The 16,323-nt window shown below is 37.5% G+C and overlaps 1 protein-coding gene across 1 annotated transcript in view; it reads right to left on the bottom strand.

Moving 5' to 3' along the window:
* Window positions 1-1,076: 1,076 nt before the first annotated feature.
* The window catches only part of LOC127450849 (ATP-dependent RNA helicase DHX15-like), a 51,494-nt gene continuing 36,247 nt past the window's right edge, over window positions 1,077-16,323 (bottom strand). The window contains exons 9-14 of the mRNA XM_051715262.1: window positions 15,939-16,047; window positions 12,794-12,985; window positions 11,430-11,552; window positions 7,068-7,258; window positions 2,081-2,250; window positions 1,077-1,635 (exon numbers count right to left, since the gene is read on the bottom strand). Of these exons, the coding sequence (XP_051571222.1) occupies window positions 1,518-1,635; window positions 2,081-2,250; window positions 7,068-7,258; window positions 11,430-11,552; window positions 12,794-12,985; window positions 15,939-16,047 (903 nt within the window). The 3' untranslated portion in view covers window positions 1,077-1,517. The remainder of the gene's footprint in view (window positions 1,636-2,080; window positions 2,251-7,067; window positions 7,259-11,429; window positions 11,553-12,793; window positions 12,986-15,938; window positions 16,048-16,323) is intronic.

A 16,323-nucleotide genomic window follows, 5' to 3' on the forward strand; every position in this document is an offset into this window, starting at 1 on the left:
CAAATGGCGGTGCTTTGGCAAAGATACTACTACAACTATTACACACAGTCTTTTGAGATCAGATAGAACAGAACAAAATGGTTGGAATGCCACATTGGGTAAATGCATTAAAAATGAATGGCATTAAACGCAATTATTCTCAGAAGTTAACATATAAAAAACGAGTTTCAACGCTAACAAAGATGGTTGTTGTACTTTCCCCATTTATTATAAAACAGATCGAAGCACATTTAGAAATCGTTGCTGGGCAGAGCTCCCCTTCGATGTCATTCTAATAAACAACACGTGTTATTAATAAACCTTATGGTCTAAATTAATTTAAATTTTATATACAGATTACAACAATTTCAAGCCATACAGTAGCTGGTGGGAGCATCACTTTGTCATTCACCTTTGGGAATCATATCCAAACCCTTTGCAAAGTCTAATAACCAATGTAACCAAATAAAATAAGAAACAAAAGAAAATCATTTGCAGTGGGCTGTGCAAAACAAGAGAGCACATCTGTTTTCCCTCCCTCTTATCAGAGACCTGCATTAATCAAGCAACCTCAACAACAGAATGCTGTGTTATGCAGATCCCAATGTTAAAACTTGTAAATCAAAAAGAGCCATTTCTGAGGGAAAGACAATCTATTCAATAAAGATGATTTTACCACTCTATTCCAACTAATCAGATCTATTACTGTGGTCCAATATGATCTGATGTACTGCATGTATTCTTCCCTCCTCTATTTTCTATATTTTAAACAAAGGTTTGAATGATTTTTGCACAAAGTCATTTTGAAGTCTGAGGAGCCAAGTGTTTGCTTTGTTAAATTTGCTTTATCTTCTAACTACTAAGCCGAGTGTGTATTTGGGCAATTTCTGTCATACTCGTGAGCAATTGCTGAAAATGATTTGGGCTGCAATAAGGCATAATTTTATGGTTTGTATTTTTCTCTCATGACTATTTGTTTTCTTAATTGATACTTTTATTATTTCATTATTAGAAAAAAAGAACATGGCCCTAAAAATGTTATAAGAAATTATAAAGAATTTCAGCAATAACAGTACACATTAACAGTAAGGCTTAACCATGGCTAATAATGTTTTTTTTTATTATTGAAGTAAAAGCTCCTTTACAGAATAAACAGATTTCTCTAATCAATAACACAGCAGTAAATTATCAATGTCAATAAGGAATGTCAACATCCACATGAATGCTCATGCAAAAAAAAAAAAAAAAAAAAGAGAGTTGATGGTGGTATCCCTGTTAAGCATCTTCTCCCAACCAATCCTTAAAAGAGTGACAATTTAACAATATGCTATTATCAGGAGCAAAAACACATGAAGCTGATGAGAGCAAAAGAGTTACAAAAAAATTATTATATCTCAACAAATCAAAACAGAAAACAGAGACAGAAATCTAATGTTGAATGATGATGCATGACGATGTACAACTTCAGAGCTCAAAGAAGCATTGCACAGCGTATACTGAAATCAAAACATGTATTGTCCTTAAACCATTGATTAGATTCAGTATTGAGAGTATTCCTTGGTTTGAAGTTTAGCGACGATGCGCTCCAATTGCCTCTTAGCCTCGCACTGAGGGAAGTTGCCCATTTCATAGTATTGTGGAGCAATTTTCACCAGCCTAGAGGATGAAAAGATAAGTACAGAATGTTTAGTCACATTGTTTTTGACTTTTTTCTCTCTTTGCCAACAGAGGCATTCTCTTAAAGCTGATGCGTGTAATTTTTCCTATGTTCCCTCCTATCCCCCTTAACATTCAGAGTAAACTATAATTAAGCCATTTGTATGTTGAATTCACCTAAGTGTAAACAATGTGGTTATTCTGTGGCGAAATCAATACATTCTTCTGTTTGAGCAGTCTGTCCAGACTGCCAACACTACGTTGGCTAAACCAGTGGTGTGAGTTTGGGCGGGACTATCTGTTTGTACAACCAATGTAAGATGGGGGAGTTTCTGGAATCTGTTTTATAGTGGTGATTATTTTTGCAATTCCATTTGTATTTAGACACTTCAGCTTGGACAAGCACAAACAAATAATATATTTCAATGTGGAAGTTTTAGCTTACCATTCAGGTTTTATATCAGTGCAGGTGCGGATATAGTTCTTGGTGGTCAGCACAAACTCGTTGTAGAGAACCCACTCAGGCTTGTGGTCCAGTACGGTAGATGGGTGCAACTGGACCACCTGGTTGTCCTTCACTGTCAGATAGTGCCCGGTGCGCTCCAGGTGAGCAACCTGATAAAAACATATATGCAAATGACAAATAAATCAACCACGAGCAAACCAAAGGCACACAAACGGTCGTTTCCTCAGACACTTAAACATGCGGCGTACGGATGTCGAGATTAACCTCAACCTTTTTGGACTCAAGATGGTACCGAGTATGGCTGCTGTGTTGCGAGCTCTGACACAACACTGCAGTTTTTTGTTTGTTTTGTTTACAATCCTATGTTTTTTTGTCTTGGATGTTGTCTGCCTTATTGTCTACGACAGACAAACACTTTTGGACATTGGTTCCGCAATAGCACACCGAAAACCAGACTTTAAATACCTCAATGCCGACCCACTGTTTACAAACACGCCAGCGGAGCCCTTTGTCTGGGCAGCCCAGCAGCGGAAACGCAGAAGGAAAAGGGGAAATAGAGCCAGCGTTCTCATCAGAGTAAGACGTCGTGCAAATCGACCCCCGCTACCCAGTATTCTACTGGCAAATGTTCAGTCTCTGGACAACAAGCTCTGTGAGCTGAGAGCGCGGATCTCTTTCCAACGAGAGACGAGGGACTGCTGCATTATCTGCCTTACAGAAACTGGGATGTCTGCTGATATTCCAGATTCAGCCATCGAACCCGCTGGGTTTTCCGTGCACCGAGCGGACAGAGCGAAAGACCTCTCAGGTAAAAGCAGAGGTGGTGGTGTATGTTTTATGGTCAACAAATCCTGGTGTGATCAGAGGAACGTACATTCTATCAAGTCTTTCTGCTCTCCTGATCTGGAATTCCTCATGCTTCTGTGTCGACCATTCTGGCTACCGAGGTAATTCACAGCAGTCATTATCACTGCTGTGTACATCCCACCGCAAGCCGACACAGACCAGGCACTCGAGGAGCTGTATGGGAGTATAAGCAAGCAGGAAACCGCGCACCCTGAGGCCGCATTCATTGTGACCAGGGACTTTAACAAAGCCAATTTTAAATCAATTGCACCAAAATACCACCAACACATTAGTTTCAACACATGAGGGGATCGAGTTTTGGACCACTGCTATTCTCCCTTCAGGGATGGCTACAGATCCCTCCCCCGCCCACCATTTGGCAAATTGGATCACTTTTCCATTCTGCTTCTGCCTGCTTACAGGCAGAAACTGAAACAGGAAGCACCCACCCTCAGAAGGTGCGAACTGCCAGACACATCATCGGAGGTGAGCTTCCCTCCCTCCAAGACATATATACCAGGTGGTGTGTGAAAAAAGCTCGGAGGATCAGAGACTCCAGCCACCCAAGTCATGGGCTGCTCTCACTGCTACCATCAGGCAGGCGGTATCGCAGCATCAGGACCCGCACCAGCCAACTTCACGACAGCTTCTTCCCCCAAGCAATCAGACTTTTGAACTCTTGATCTCTCATGATCAATATACATCAGCACTGCACTTTATTAATCTTATTATCTCACACTGGACTGTCATAAATTATATTCTCTCTTAACAACACACTGGCAAATGACTATCAACCGACAACCTGAATGTCAATACAGTACAATACAACCTACTGTATATTTTATATATATACTATTTTTATTGTATAATGTGTATTCTATATTGTGTGTACGTGTATTCTATATTGTGTATATTGTATACTGTACATTGTATATTATTTGTATATTGTGTTGTGTAATCATGTGTATATTAGATATGTAAATTGTGATGTGTAAATCTGTTTATTGTAAATTGGTATATGTCTCATCACTGTCATGACTGCTATGTTGCTCGGAACTGCACCCAAGACTTTCACCCACTATTGCACTTGTGTATATGGTTGTGTGACAATAAAAGTGATTTGATTTGACCTGGGCAATCAGTCTCAATAAAAGCCCAAAGCAAACAGAGACATTGGCAATAGAGCACCCAGTAATTCGTACACTAAGGCACAAATTTGTCTCGCCAGTAAAGGTTAATGTTGACAAATATTTCAATATTAATGGAGTAATTAAACTAGTCAGGTCACTTGTTTCAGGTACCCCCTCCAGGAGACAGACTCGATAAAAATGTCATTTATTTTCCCTACGCAGGACGAAAATTGGCTTGATTTCTCAGTGTGCATTTAAATGGTCGCACTTTGATAGAAAGCCATGCATTACATTAGCAAGCTTGAGTGATTATGTATTCCCAACAGAAATAGCACCTTTTAATTCTGGGAGGAGAATAAAGGGAGAATTCCAGTTCTTCTCTAAAACTAGTTGTAATTTAGTTTAGTTCTATTATAGTTTAGAACTAGAAAACTAATGGGCTAAACATAAGGCCTTTAAACAATAAGATAAGAGGCTTATTACAGAATAAATATATTGAAGGACAATTTTATTTTCTCCATCAATTTTTCACAAAGGTAAATGTTACTTGTGAGCAGAATATTTGTATTGGATGTAATTTCCAATCAAGCCATAATTTTGCCAAATTAGGTGAAATTATTTTTTTAACGTGTGTCATTAGGATACATAAAATGTTAGCTTTGAATTTACCCTTAGCTATATAAATGTTCAAAAACATTAAAAAGGTTACAGAAATATACAGTGGTGGAAATGACACTTTGGTGGGAATTTTCTTGACTTTCATAAAAATATGACACAAATCTTCTGTAGTGCATGAACATATACTGTTGGACAGTGTTAGCAGAAAAAAATGTAAAAATTCAGAATGTGAAAAATTGTTCATGAGTGTTTACTATCTGGAAGTTCACAGTGCTAAATGTACACTGCCTGGCCAAAAAAAAAAAAAAAAAGGTAACATACTCTAATATTCTGTTGGACCGCCTTTAGCTTTAATTACGGCACGCATTCGTTGTGGCATTGTTTCAACAACCTTATGCAATGTCACAACATTTATTTCCATCCAGAGTTGCATTAATTTTTGGCAGAGATCTTGTGTTGAAGACGGGCGAGTTGAACCACTCTGTAAAGTCTTCTCCAGCACATCCCAAAGACTTTCCATGGGGTTAAGGTCAGGACTCTGTGGTGGCCAATTCATGTGTGAAAATGATTCATCATGCTCCCTGAACCACTCTTTCACAATTTAAGCCCGATGAATCTTGGCATTGTCGTCCTGGAATATTTCCATGCCATCAGGGAAGAAAAAATACATCGATGGGATAACCTGGTCATTCAGTACATTCAGGTAGTCAGCTGGCTTCATTTTATTGCCGCATAACGTTGCTGAGCCTAGACCTGACCAACTGAAGCAACCCCAGATCATAACACTGCCTCCAGAGGCTTGTACAGTGGGCACTATGCATGACAGGTGCATCGCTTCATGCGCTTCCCTTCTTACCTTGACGTGCCCATCACTTTGGTATAGGGTAAATCTGGACTCCTCAGACCACATGACCATTTTCCATTGCTCCACAGTCCAATCTTTATGCTCCCTAGCAAACTGAAGATGATTTTTTCTGATTAGCCTCACTAACAAGTGGCTTTCTTGTGGCCACACAGCTGTTTAGTCCCAATCCTGTAAGTTCTCGTCACATTGTGCATGTGGAAATGCTCATACTTTCACTTTTAAACATAGCCATTAGTTCTACTGTCAATTTTTCACGATGTAACTTCAAGCGTTTGTGATCTCTGACCACATTTCTTCCGGGAAGCTGATGGTTCACCACTATCCTTCCAGGTTTTAATAATGCGTTGGACAGTTCTTAACCCAACTCCAGTGATTTCAGCAATCTCCTTAGTTGTTTATTTTTTTGCTTGATGCAGGCCTATAATTTGCCCCTTCTGAAATACAGCTTTTCCACAACCACGGGATATGTCTTCCGACATGGTTGTTTAAGAAACGAGAAGCTACACACTGCATTAGTTAGGATTAAAAGAATTGTTGCCAACTAAAACATATTAATCACTGCAATAATGATCCAATCATAGGCTCACAAGTACATGCTAATTTAAATCCAAACGCGACGTTTTTTTTTTTTTTTTTTGGCCAGGCAGTGTACCAAAAGTTATTAATACCGATAAATGCTATTTTATTAAATTCAAGTGTGTGCCATCTTTCCACTAGAACATAGAGTCCCTGATATGTAAACAATGTTAATAGTTGGCCTCCATGGGTGATGAGCAGCAATATGGTGAACAGGTGTTTTGCGTCACAGCTGTTACTTTTTAGCACGGAGCCTGTACATTTGCATTTGTATTTACCAATCAGCATCCAACACTATTGGATGCTATTCAATTTATAAGGTTTTGTAAAGTCTCATAGTTCTGTGTCTTCGGGCAAATGCTACATAGTATTATTCAGAGATTATAAGGATACCCACAGTAAACGTGTATTTATCAAGATCTGTTAAAATGGCCCTCACGGCCACATCCACATGGCTTTCTGTTGAAGTGCCAACACATTATGTTTAAAGCCTCTGGGCTGGGGAAACTTTACCGGGATAAAAAGAGAAAAGGCAAAGAAACCAATGGACGATATAATTTAACAAAATAATACTCAGTGGGTGCCTAAGCAACATCATGCAGTGATACCCACAATCGCCTTCTGTAGAATCTGAAAACATTATAGATATTTAAAACAATTTGACCATCAAAACCCTGGCAAAACTTGAAGCAGCTCTTACAAACTAATTTTAAGGGAGTGTTTTGTTCTTTGGTCATTAAACAAATAAACAAATATATTAAGCAATATAATACACATTTTTATAGATTTTTTACAACAGTTCTATGAACAAGAAGTTAGTATCAAGTATCTTACATTTTAGACATAATATGCCCAGTTATTTTGTCTATTTATCCTCCACTAATGGAAATATACAGATAACACAGACATTGACAAACACTAAGACACACACCTGCATGAAGAAGCCTGTGACAAGAGCACGGCGGATGTTGATGTAGTAGTCTCGGCTGGTGAACTCTGTGCTGCGACGTGGCAGGTTGAAGCGGTCCATGATGCGAGAGAGCTGCTGCCGCACATTATCAGCCGACATCAGTGAGCGGTAGTTAATGAAGTTATCATAGCACCACTGCACAGACTCATGGTCTTAGAACAAGAAGAGTTACAGCTGAAGTCAGAAGTTTACATACACCTTAGCCAAATACATTTAAACTCCCAATTCCTGACATTTAATCGTAGAAAACATTCCCTGTCTTAGGTCAGTTAGGATCACTACTGTATTTTAAGAATGTGAAATGTCAAAATAATAGTACAGAGAATGATTTATTTCAGTTTTTCTTTCTTTCATCACATTCCCAGTGGATCAGAAGTTTACATACACTTTGTTAGTATTTGGTAGAATTGCCTTTAAATTGTTTAACTTGGGTCAAACATTTTGGGTAGTCTTCCACAAGCTTCTCACAATAAGTTGCTGGAATTTTGTGCCATTCCTCCAGACAGAATGTAAGGTTTGTAGGCCTCCTTGCTCTTACATGCTTTTTCAGTTCTGCCCACAAATTTTCTATCAGATTGAGGTCAGGGCTTCGCGATGGCCACTCCAATACCTTGACTTTGTTGTCCTTAAGCCTTTGGAGGTATGCTTGGGGTCATTGTCCATTTGGAAGACCTATTTGCGACCGAGCTTTAACTTCCTGGCTGATGTCTTGAGATGTTGCTTCAATATATCCACCTAATTTTCCTTCCTCATGATGCCATCTGTTTTGTGACGTGCACCAGTCCCTCCTGCAGCAAAGCACCCTCACAACATGATGCTGCAATCCCCACGCTACATAGCTGGGATGGTGTTCTTCAGCTTGCAAGCCTCACCCTTTTTCCTCCAAACATAACGATGGTCATTATGGGATCTTTGTCCCCATGTGCACTTGCAAACTGTCTTCTTCCTTGCTGAGCAGCCTTTCAGGTTATGTCGATATAGGACTCTTTTTACTGTGGATATAGATACTTGTCTACCTGTTTCACAAGGTCCTTTGCTGTTGTTCTGGGATTGATTTGCAGTTTTCGCACAAAACTACATTCATCTCTAGGAGACAGAATGCGCCTCCTTCCTGAGCGATATGATGACTGCATGGTCACATGGTGTCCCTTGCGTACTATTGTTTGTACAGATGAACGTGGTACCTTCAAGCATTTGGAAATTGCTCCCAAGGATGAACCAGACTTGTGGAGGTCCACATATTTTGTTTCTGAGGTCTTGGCTGATTTCTTTTGATTTTCCCATGATGTCAAGCAAAGAGGCACCGAGTTTGAAGGTAGGCCTTAAAATACATCCACAGGTACACCTCCAATTGACTCTAATTTGCCTATCATAAACTAAATTAGGCTTGGCATAATTTTCTGGAATTTTCCAAGCTGCTTAAAGGCACAGTTAACTCAGTGTATGTTAACTTCTAACCCACTGGAATTGTGATTAGGGCTGGGCGATATATCGAATATTAATGATGTAATTGAGATAATTTTGCTGACAATGTCAAATTGACCAATATCGTGATGATTTTAATTTGCTTTCATGTGGCCATTAAGTTTCATAAAGAGCACACCAGTAGACTAATTTCACAATCCTTCAGGGCTGCACAATTAAACAAAATAACATCAAAATGGCAAATTGGTCATATGCGATTATTAATCCACAAAAGGTTGTGATTTAAAGACAGATAAATGGTCTGTGTGTGATTCAGAACAAACCAGTGACGCACTGATCTGTGTGCACGTGCATGGCGGCACTCTCAGATCAGTTCATATGCATTGTGAAATCAAACTAATGCAGGTTCAAGCATTCACACAATTCCAAACATTAGTAACAGTTACAAGTTATTATACAAATCTATAAACGTGGCACAGAATAACAGAAAAGGGGATTACAGTGTTTCAGGAAATGCAGAACTTTGTAAACTGTCAAATACACAGATCTTTTTCACAGACTGTGATGACGCGTTTCCGCCTTTAGCAGCGTAAATCTAGCTAACTTTTTTATATTATCATTTTTTAAAATATTTAATTTTTTTTATAACATTATGTTTATTGTTATATTACCCTGGAATTCATTTTAAAAAACGAATTACTTCAGCCGTGAGGGGGTTTCGATTACAGCTGCTGAGAGAGTGACAGTAAATTTGTCATCTCCCATCTGACTGTCTTAATCCACTGCTCTCTATTTTTTCCTCTTCTGGAAAGTCATTCAAACATAATAGCGGATTTTTTCTTTTGGTCTTGGAGCAAATGGATAAGTGAAAATAATATTTGCTGTGATCTCCCATTCATTCCCATTCACCGCTGTCGAAGTTTACCCTGCAAAACATTTACTTCCGCATTCCAAAGAGTGTGAAAAAGGTATACTGCCTTTTCTGTGTTGAAATAAAAGCTCGTTGTGAAGTTGAAGTAAATCCTGCAGCACTTTTGGTGTCAAAATAAAAGCCCCCAGGTGAAGATGAAGTAAACAGGACAGAAAGATATTATTTTGTATAACGCAAATCTAATAATTAGAATAATAATGATAATTAAGCATTATAATAATCAACCTGACGTGTCCCACATTAATAATTTAGTATTATGCAATGTTAAACTGGGGTTTCAAAAATAAGTCAGTGAAGTAGCTTTGCACAGCAAAAACATTTGAAGGTAAATAATGCTTTTTATTAAGCTACTATGTATCATTGTGTATGAAATATAAATATAAAATGCATATCAATGAAAATTACTGAATTTCATTCTCCCTTGTGTTTATTTAATGAAAAACAAATGATTAGATTTTTATTTAATGTCTTTAAAATAATTAATCTGCTTTGCTACAATGGCTGTTTGGATGAAATGATGGTTCCTCTGTTAAAAAACAAACACTTTTGAGCCATTTTAGAGCAAATACATCATTATCGAGATACTTATCGAATATAGTCAATAGGCTGAAAAATATCCAGATATAATTTAAGACATATCGCCCAATCCTAATTGTGATATAGTCAATTAAAAGTGAAACAATCTGTCTGTAAACAATTGTTGTGTCATGCACAAAGTAGATGTCCTAAACGACTTGCCAAAATTATAGTTTGCTAATATGAAATCTGTGGTTAAAAAAATGAGTTTTAATGACTTCAACCTAAGTGTATGTAAACTTCTGACTTCAACTGTAGATATTAAAATTGGGTTAGCAAGCATAAATCTAAACACATCTGAATTGCTAAATTAAGTGTACAGACAAATATAATACTTTTGTACTAAACTAAACCTGCAAATCAACAAAATGACAGCTTGAAGAGATTCAGATGTTGGCTTAGTTTTTAATTATTAATCTACCATATAGTGAAACAACAATATTCGACATAAATTTCAATATTTATGTTTTTGGTCTAAAATTGCTAAAAAGGGTGATTATAGGTTGAAACGTCCTTTCAAACAACACTGTAGCAAAGTAGATTCAAAATGTTTAATACAAGGGGTAAAATACAGTAAAATCATATTTAAAATAGTGCTGTCAGTCGATTACATTTTTTAATTGTGATAAACTACAAAAAATATGCAAATTATCACGATTACACATTTTAAAATCGTAGATTTTGAAAGTGCTGAAATTTGACACTATACACCGATCAGCCACAACATTAAAACCACCTGCCTAATATTGTGTAGGTCCCCCTCGTGCCGCCAAACAGCGCCAACCCGCATCTCAGAATAGCATTCTGAGATGATATTCTTCTCACCACAAATGTACAGAGCAGTTATCTGAGTTACCGTAGACTTTGTCAGTTCGAACCAGTCTGGCCATTCTCTGTTGACCTCTCTCATCAACAAGGCATTTTCGCTGATTGCGAAACCAACAACCGAATAAAAAGCGCATTAAAATCACCATGATGCTGCTTTATTTTATATCATCAGCAAAATCTTCGCAAATTTATCATGAAAATTGTATATATCCTACAGCCCCAAGTGCAACAATGAAAAATGAGCTTTGCAAAAAAATTTGATCCCTTAAATGAATAAAAAAGAAACTTGCGGGATCTCTACATAAAATACAGAAGTTGATATAGTGTGAAATGTATTGCACACTGTAAGTTGCTGTGCTTCCAGAGTCGCCTCTTTTGAACAGCTTTTAACATGCGTTGCCTCGCAGGCACTGATTTTGATTAAGATTTTTGGCCACCTACAAAAACAACCTGAAATTAGTCATAATATATTTAGGTAATTAGGCTAATTAAAAATGGGGGAAGGGAATCACTACAGATGAGCACAAAATATAATTCAGTGAGTGTGTGTATTGCATACATACTCTGCTTGAAGGCATGGTAGACGTTGAGCAAGGTCAGGTGGTCCCCGTCGATGTGGGCAAACCTCATTTTGGACTCGTCAGCAGCCTTCTTGGCTTCGGTGGGGCGCACAAAGCACTGTGGGACTAAACAAGGTTGGTATGGGCCCCAACATAGCCGCCCATAGGGATGAGTCAAGCGTTCACCCAGACAGGACACAAGGCCTAGTTCTGAGGCTAGAGCACGGCACAGGGTACGCTACACCAAAAGGTAGGAGGGGGTGGGGGGAAGAGCTGCTTCTCTCTGCTTTTGAATTGCCATTCTGGAAGAGAGGAATGGTAGCTTGGAAAATTAAGTAAAACCTGTGGTCTGACGTTCTGGGGGACCATCCTAGTCAGGCGAGGTTACTTAACTGATCTTCATATACATACTGTCTCATCTGTCTGAGCTGTCCCAGTTATTTGATCACCTACTAGCACAGCCAAACCTGATTGACATTGCTGCTTATGTTCATTTACAATACATGCTGGCGACATAATGAACTGGAAAGGCTGTGTGGATCGAATGTCATGGAGTTTAGGTTATAATGGAACTCAAGGGCATAACATGGTATGCCCAAGCCTCTAATCTGACTCAATCTGAGTTTGAAGGTCTTGGATAAGCTCAGAGCTGACCAGCAAAGTCAGAACCTCTGAAGTGCTAGAAAATGAGATCTTAAGCACTAATATCTAATTTCCTACTCTCCCCCACCCCTCTGCATTACAGACATTAACAAGCACCATTGTGATTTGGCAACACATTAAATGATGCAACTTGCCTCTTTGTGAGTACTTCTTTAGAGAGTCATTCTAGATAATGCTATCAGCAAAGTAGATAAATGCATAAGCAGACCACCTGCATTCATGGTCTCGTAACCATTATGATAACCTTGTAATAGAATTACGGTTTGAGTAGCTTGAAATTTTGGATATTTAAAATAGATATTCAAACAGGAGTCTTTAGCAATTTGCTTGTTTTGTCTTGAACAAATTTAGACACTGCCAATTGAACAATGTACTTGAGGTACAAAGAACTGAAATTATAAGATCCATTAAATTAAACTTTATATCTGTACTTGGAGAACTCTTAGATCAGTGGTTCTCAACCAGGAGGCTGGCCCACCAGGTGCCTCAACACACTACCAAGGGGACCTCAAAATAACTTGCAATATTTAAAGCAAGTTAAATAAAAAATGTTTTACTTAAAATGCTAAAAATTAAAGCTGAAATTAAGATATAGGCCTACAACATATAAACTGGCAGTTCCTAAAGCTTCAAAAAGAATTAGGTTGAGAACCACTGTCTTAGATCATGCAGGGGACATGTGTGACTATGTGAGCATGCATTACCTGATAACATTGCAGTAATGGAGAGGATCTCATTTGAGCAGTTGAATTCACAGCTAGCGATGACCATCTTGGCGAGCTGGGGGTCGAGAGGGTACTCCGCCATCATGGAGCCCAGCTCTGTCAGGTCACCGTCATCATTCAGCGCAGCCAAATAGTTCAACAGCTCCAGAGCTCGCATTAGCGTCTCAGGAGCTAGCAAAAAGGATAGCCAAAAATATTCACAAAGATTTAAAAAAAAATAATAGTTTAAAATAATTTATTTTTATTTTTAAACCTGTGCAAAACTTGCTGGAACTCTGCTAGGGTGTTGTAGGTGGTTTCTAATGGGTTTTGTGTAGTTGCTTCCAGGATGAAGTCAAAAGAACCAACTTCTCCTTGCAGGATTCGAACAGATGCTTCAAAGTTAAATTCAAGGACTTTCCAAGCACATTTTTATTTGTTTTCAAGGACTATGCTCGAGATGTCATTAAAACAAATTCTTTATTTCTTAATTTTAAATAAAAATATTTTATTCATTCAGTTAATTAATTTTGATAAAACCACTTATTACAAGTACTACATATCTCAATGTGCATCTTTAACTACACATTCTCACAGTAAGAATTCTTGGTTCATTCATGATGAAATTGATGTGCAATTGTAGTGTGTGCTCCCTTAAAACGTACTATGCTTTTCAGCAAAAGTGAATAACTGGGTCCGTAAACAGTAGTCCATATGACTCACGTGCTGTGTTCCATGTTTTCTAAAGTCACACAACAGATTTATGTGAGGAACTGACCCAAACTGCAAATGGGTCATTCTCAAAAAATGCTGACTTTCCAACTAACAAAATATTGAAATTTTCCGTTCAGTTTTTGCCTATAAACGCTGAGGGTAAACATTTTGTAACATGTTGACAATTTGTATTCATAAAGGACAACTTGGCTGTTGCTCTTTCTTTTATTATTTAATTTAGTTTCACAAATTAAGCAAGTTAACACTAATGAGGGTTAAATGGGTTACAACACCAAATATTTTTGTGTGAAAATATTAGTTAAAATGTGAATTAATAACTTTTTAACATGATGGGAAAAAAATCACTATATGCATATTTAAGCAGCCTCTGAACTCTGACCTTAAAAATTATTTTCCACAACTTTTTGTATTTAAAAGATTAAAAAAAAAAAAAAATGAAAAAAAGGTTTTACCATTGGCAACACCAATGCCATGAAATTAAGGGACAAACATTCTTTTTAAATTATTTAAATTATTAATAATAATTTTGTTTTGCTTGTTTGGCCTTGCACTAATGCTTGTATTAAAAATAAGAACAAAATAAATACATAAATTACATGTCATAGCAGTGGTGTACCAGATGAAGGGGACAAGGATTGTTTTTTTTGTTTTTTTTCAGGCAATTGACAATTTCTAATATATTTTCAAAAACATTTGCAAAACAGTCAAGCTATGTCATATCATTAAAGGTTAGGTTATAGAATTATACCTTTTAATTATTTTTATTTTGGCTATTTGAAAGCTTTTTCATAATTAAAAAAAGCAAGGGACATGTTTGTCAACATATTTTGATACTGACCCAAATGTCAGAAATAACCTATTTTGACACAAAGCTGTCTTTACACAAGGGGGCTCTAGACGGCTCACAAAACTGAATCCTCCACTGATCAGCATTCAAATCTCAGAACGCTTTACATCTCATCTAATTTTTTCACTCTGGAGAGTAATTTCTAATTAAAACCGATAGTTGCAAGGATTCATACTTGTTAAATCCGCCACAGCAGTATCTATAAATTATTTATTTTTTTAATCCTCCAGTAACACTTGATTGTGATTGGCCCATTCTGAACAGCGCTGCCAAAAGTAACAGGTGTCACGTGACAGCACCATCTATGCGCTGCCTGCTTCAGAAGTGGTCTAGTGGTCTGTTGTCGTGTTTTTCCAAAAATAATAACTTTTATTAAATGATTTAAGCAACGTATTTTACGATTTTCTATAATTAAAGCACTTTTTCAGCATCTCTTGGTAAAAATGGCTATTTTCAAGGGTTTTCCAGGATTTACATTTGAAAAAGCCAAATCCAAGTACTTCAAGCACTTTGTACGAACCCTGTCTATGATATTCTAGTCCCTAGACAAAGCTCAGGTCCATCCTTCAATGAAAGTCTATGAGAACCTCCCTCTGACGAAAGTCTGTTGCCAGCAGTGAAAATATTGTGGCTGTGGTCCCCTGAACAACAACTAACTTTTAATTCAAGACAAAGGAGGCTAATTTTTCATCTGACATGCAAGCAGTTCCAAACAGCAGCGCCACTAATTCAATTACAGGGAGGAAACTCTACTTAATGCATAAACACTGGACACACACCAACAAATTCAATTACTGACCTTTGTCTCTAGAGAGTTTGGGTCTAATGACCAGTTGCATGTTAACTGAAAATTTGCATTGCCTTAGGTTTGGAGCAGTTTGCTGAATAGGGAGAAAGACTGTCTGTATCAATGAGTCACGTAAACTTAATAAAAAAAAATTAAAAAAAATTTAAAAAAAAGTGCAGTGGTCAGTTTGTTATTAAGAATAAGTATTGATCTTTTATACCAGACTTACTTTTTCTATTTGTTTTGAAAGAAGGAACTTGTAATACATTTTGGTTAAATTTACTACTGGCTGTACAGAAGCTATACAGTGAAACCCTGTGAAAAAATCTGAAATGATGATTGTGGGGAGAACCCTTTTAAGGCTTAAATAGATATATTATTATTTTTTAAGTTTTATTGCCCAGACCTACATTCATGTATGCTTTTTTCTTTTAAGCCTATAGTTAGATGGTCTTAAGCAGAGAGCATTTTTAGGGAGCCTATCGAGTCATGAACCTTTTGGAAAAGCTGATGAGCCAATCACATGGAAACTTAAGAGTCATTGCTGTTCAGCGATTACAAGTCTGGCCATCATGCATATCGGTCTCCATATTGCTTTAAAGCAATTGCATGATCAAAGCAATGTCTGACTCTGAAATACCAGTCTGTTTAAGAGAGGATGCATACCGCCCCACTGCAGAGCAGATATATTCTAGTCATTCTGTTATTATTTATTTGTCAGGGACTATTATACAAAATCAAGAAAACTTTTTTGCCTCCGAGGCAATTTTGCATACCTGGTGGGTCCATGAAGTCAAAGTGCACCAGGTCATCAATACCAAGCTTCTTGAGCTGTAGCACCACAGAGCCCAAATTGGACCTAAGAATCTCAGGGTATGTGTTATCCTTTCAGGAGAAAGGGGGACAGAAAGAGAGAGAAAGATGGAGAGGGATTTTTCCAAATCACACCAACACATTCTCATATGTCAAGTGAACCAAGGCTGCTGCTTTTAATGAGCTATTTTGTAGGTCCATAGAGATGGAGAATATTTAAAGACCCCATTAAATATTTAATAGCTTTTTTTTGTAGTCAAGACTTTTAAGTCCCTGTGAATTGGCTTGACGAGCATAGCTTTCTTTCCTATGTTGATATATTTCCTATTGAAACAAATTCTGAGTGGG

Source organism: Myxocyprinus asiaticus, chromosome 2 (assembly GCF_019703515.2).
Source record: "Myxocyprinus asiaticus isolate MX2 ecotype Aquarium Trade chromosome 2, UBuf_Myxa_2, whole genome shotgun sequence".
NCBI lineage: Eukaryota > Metazoa > Chordata > Actinopteri > Cypriniformes > Catostomidae > Myxocyprinus > Myxocyprinus asiaticus.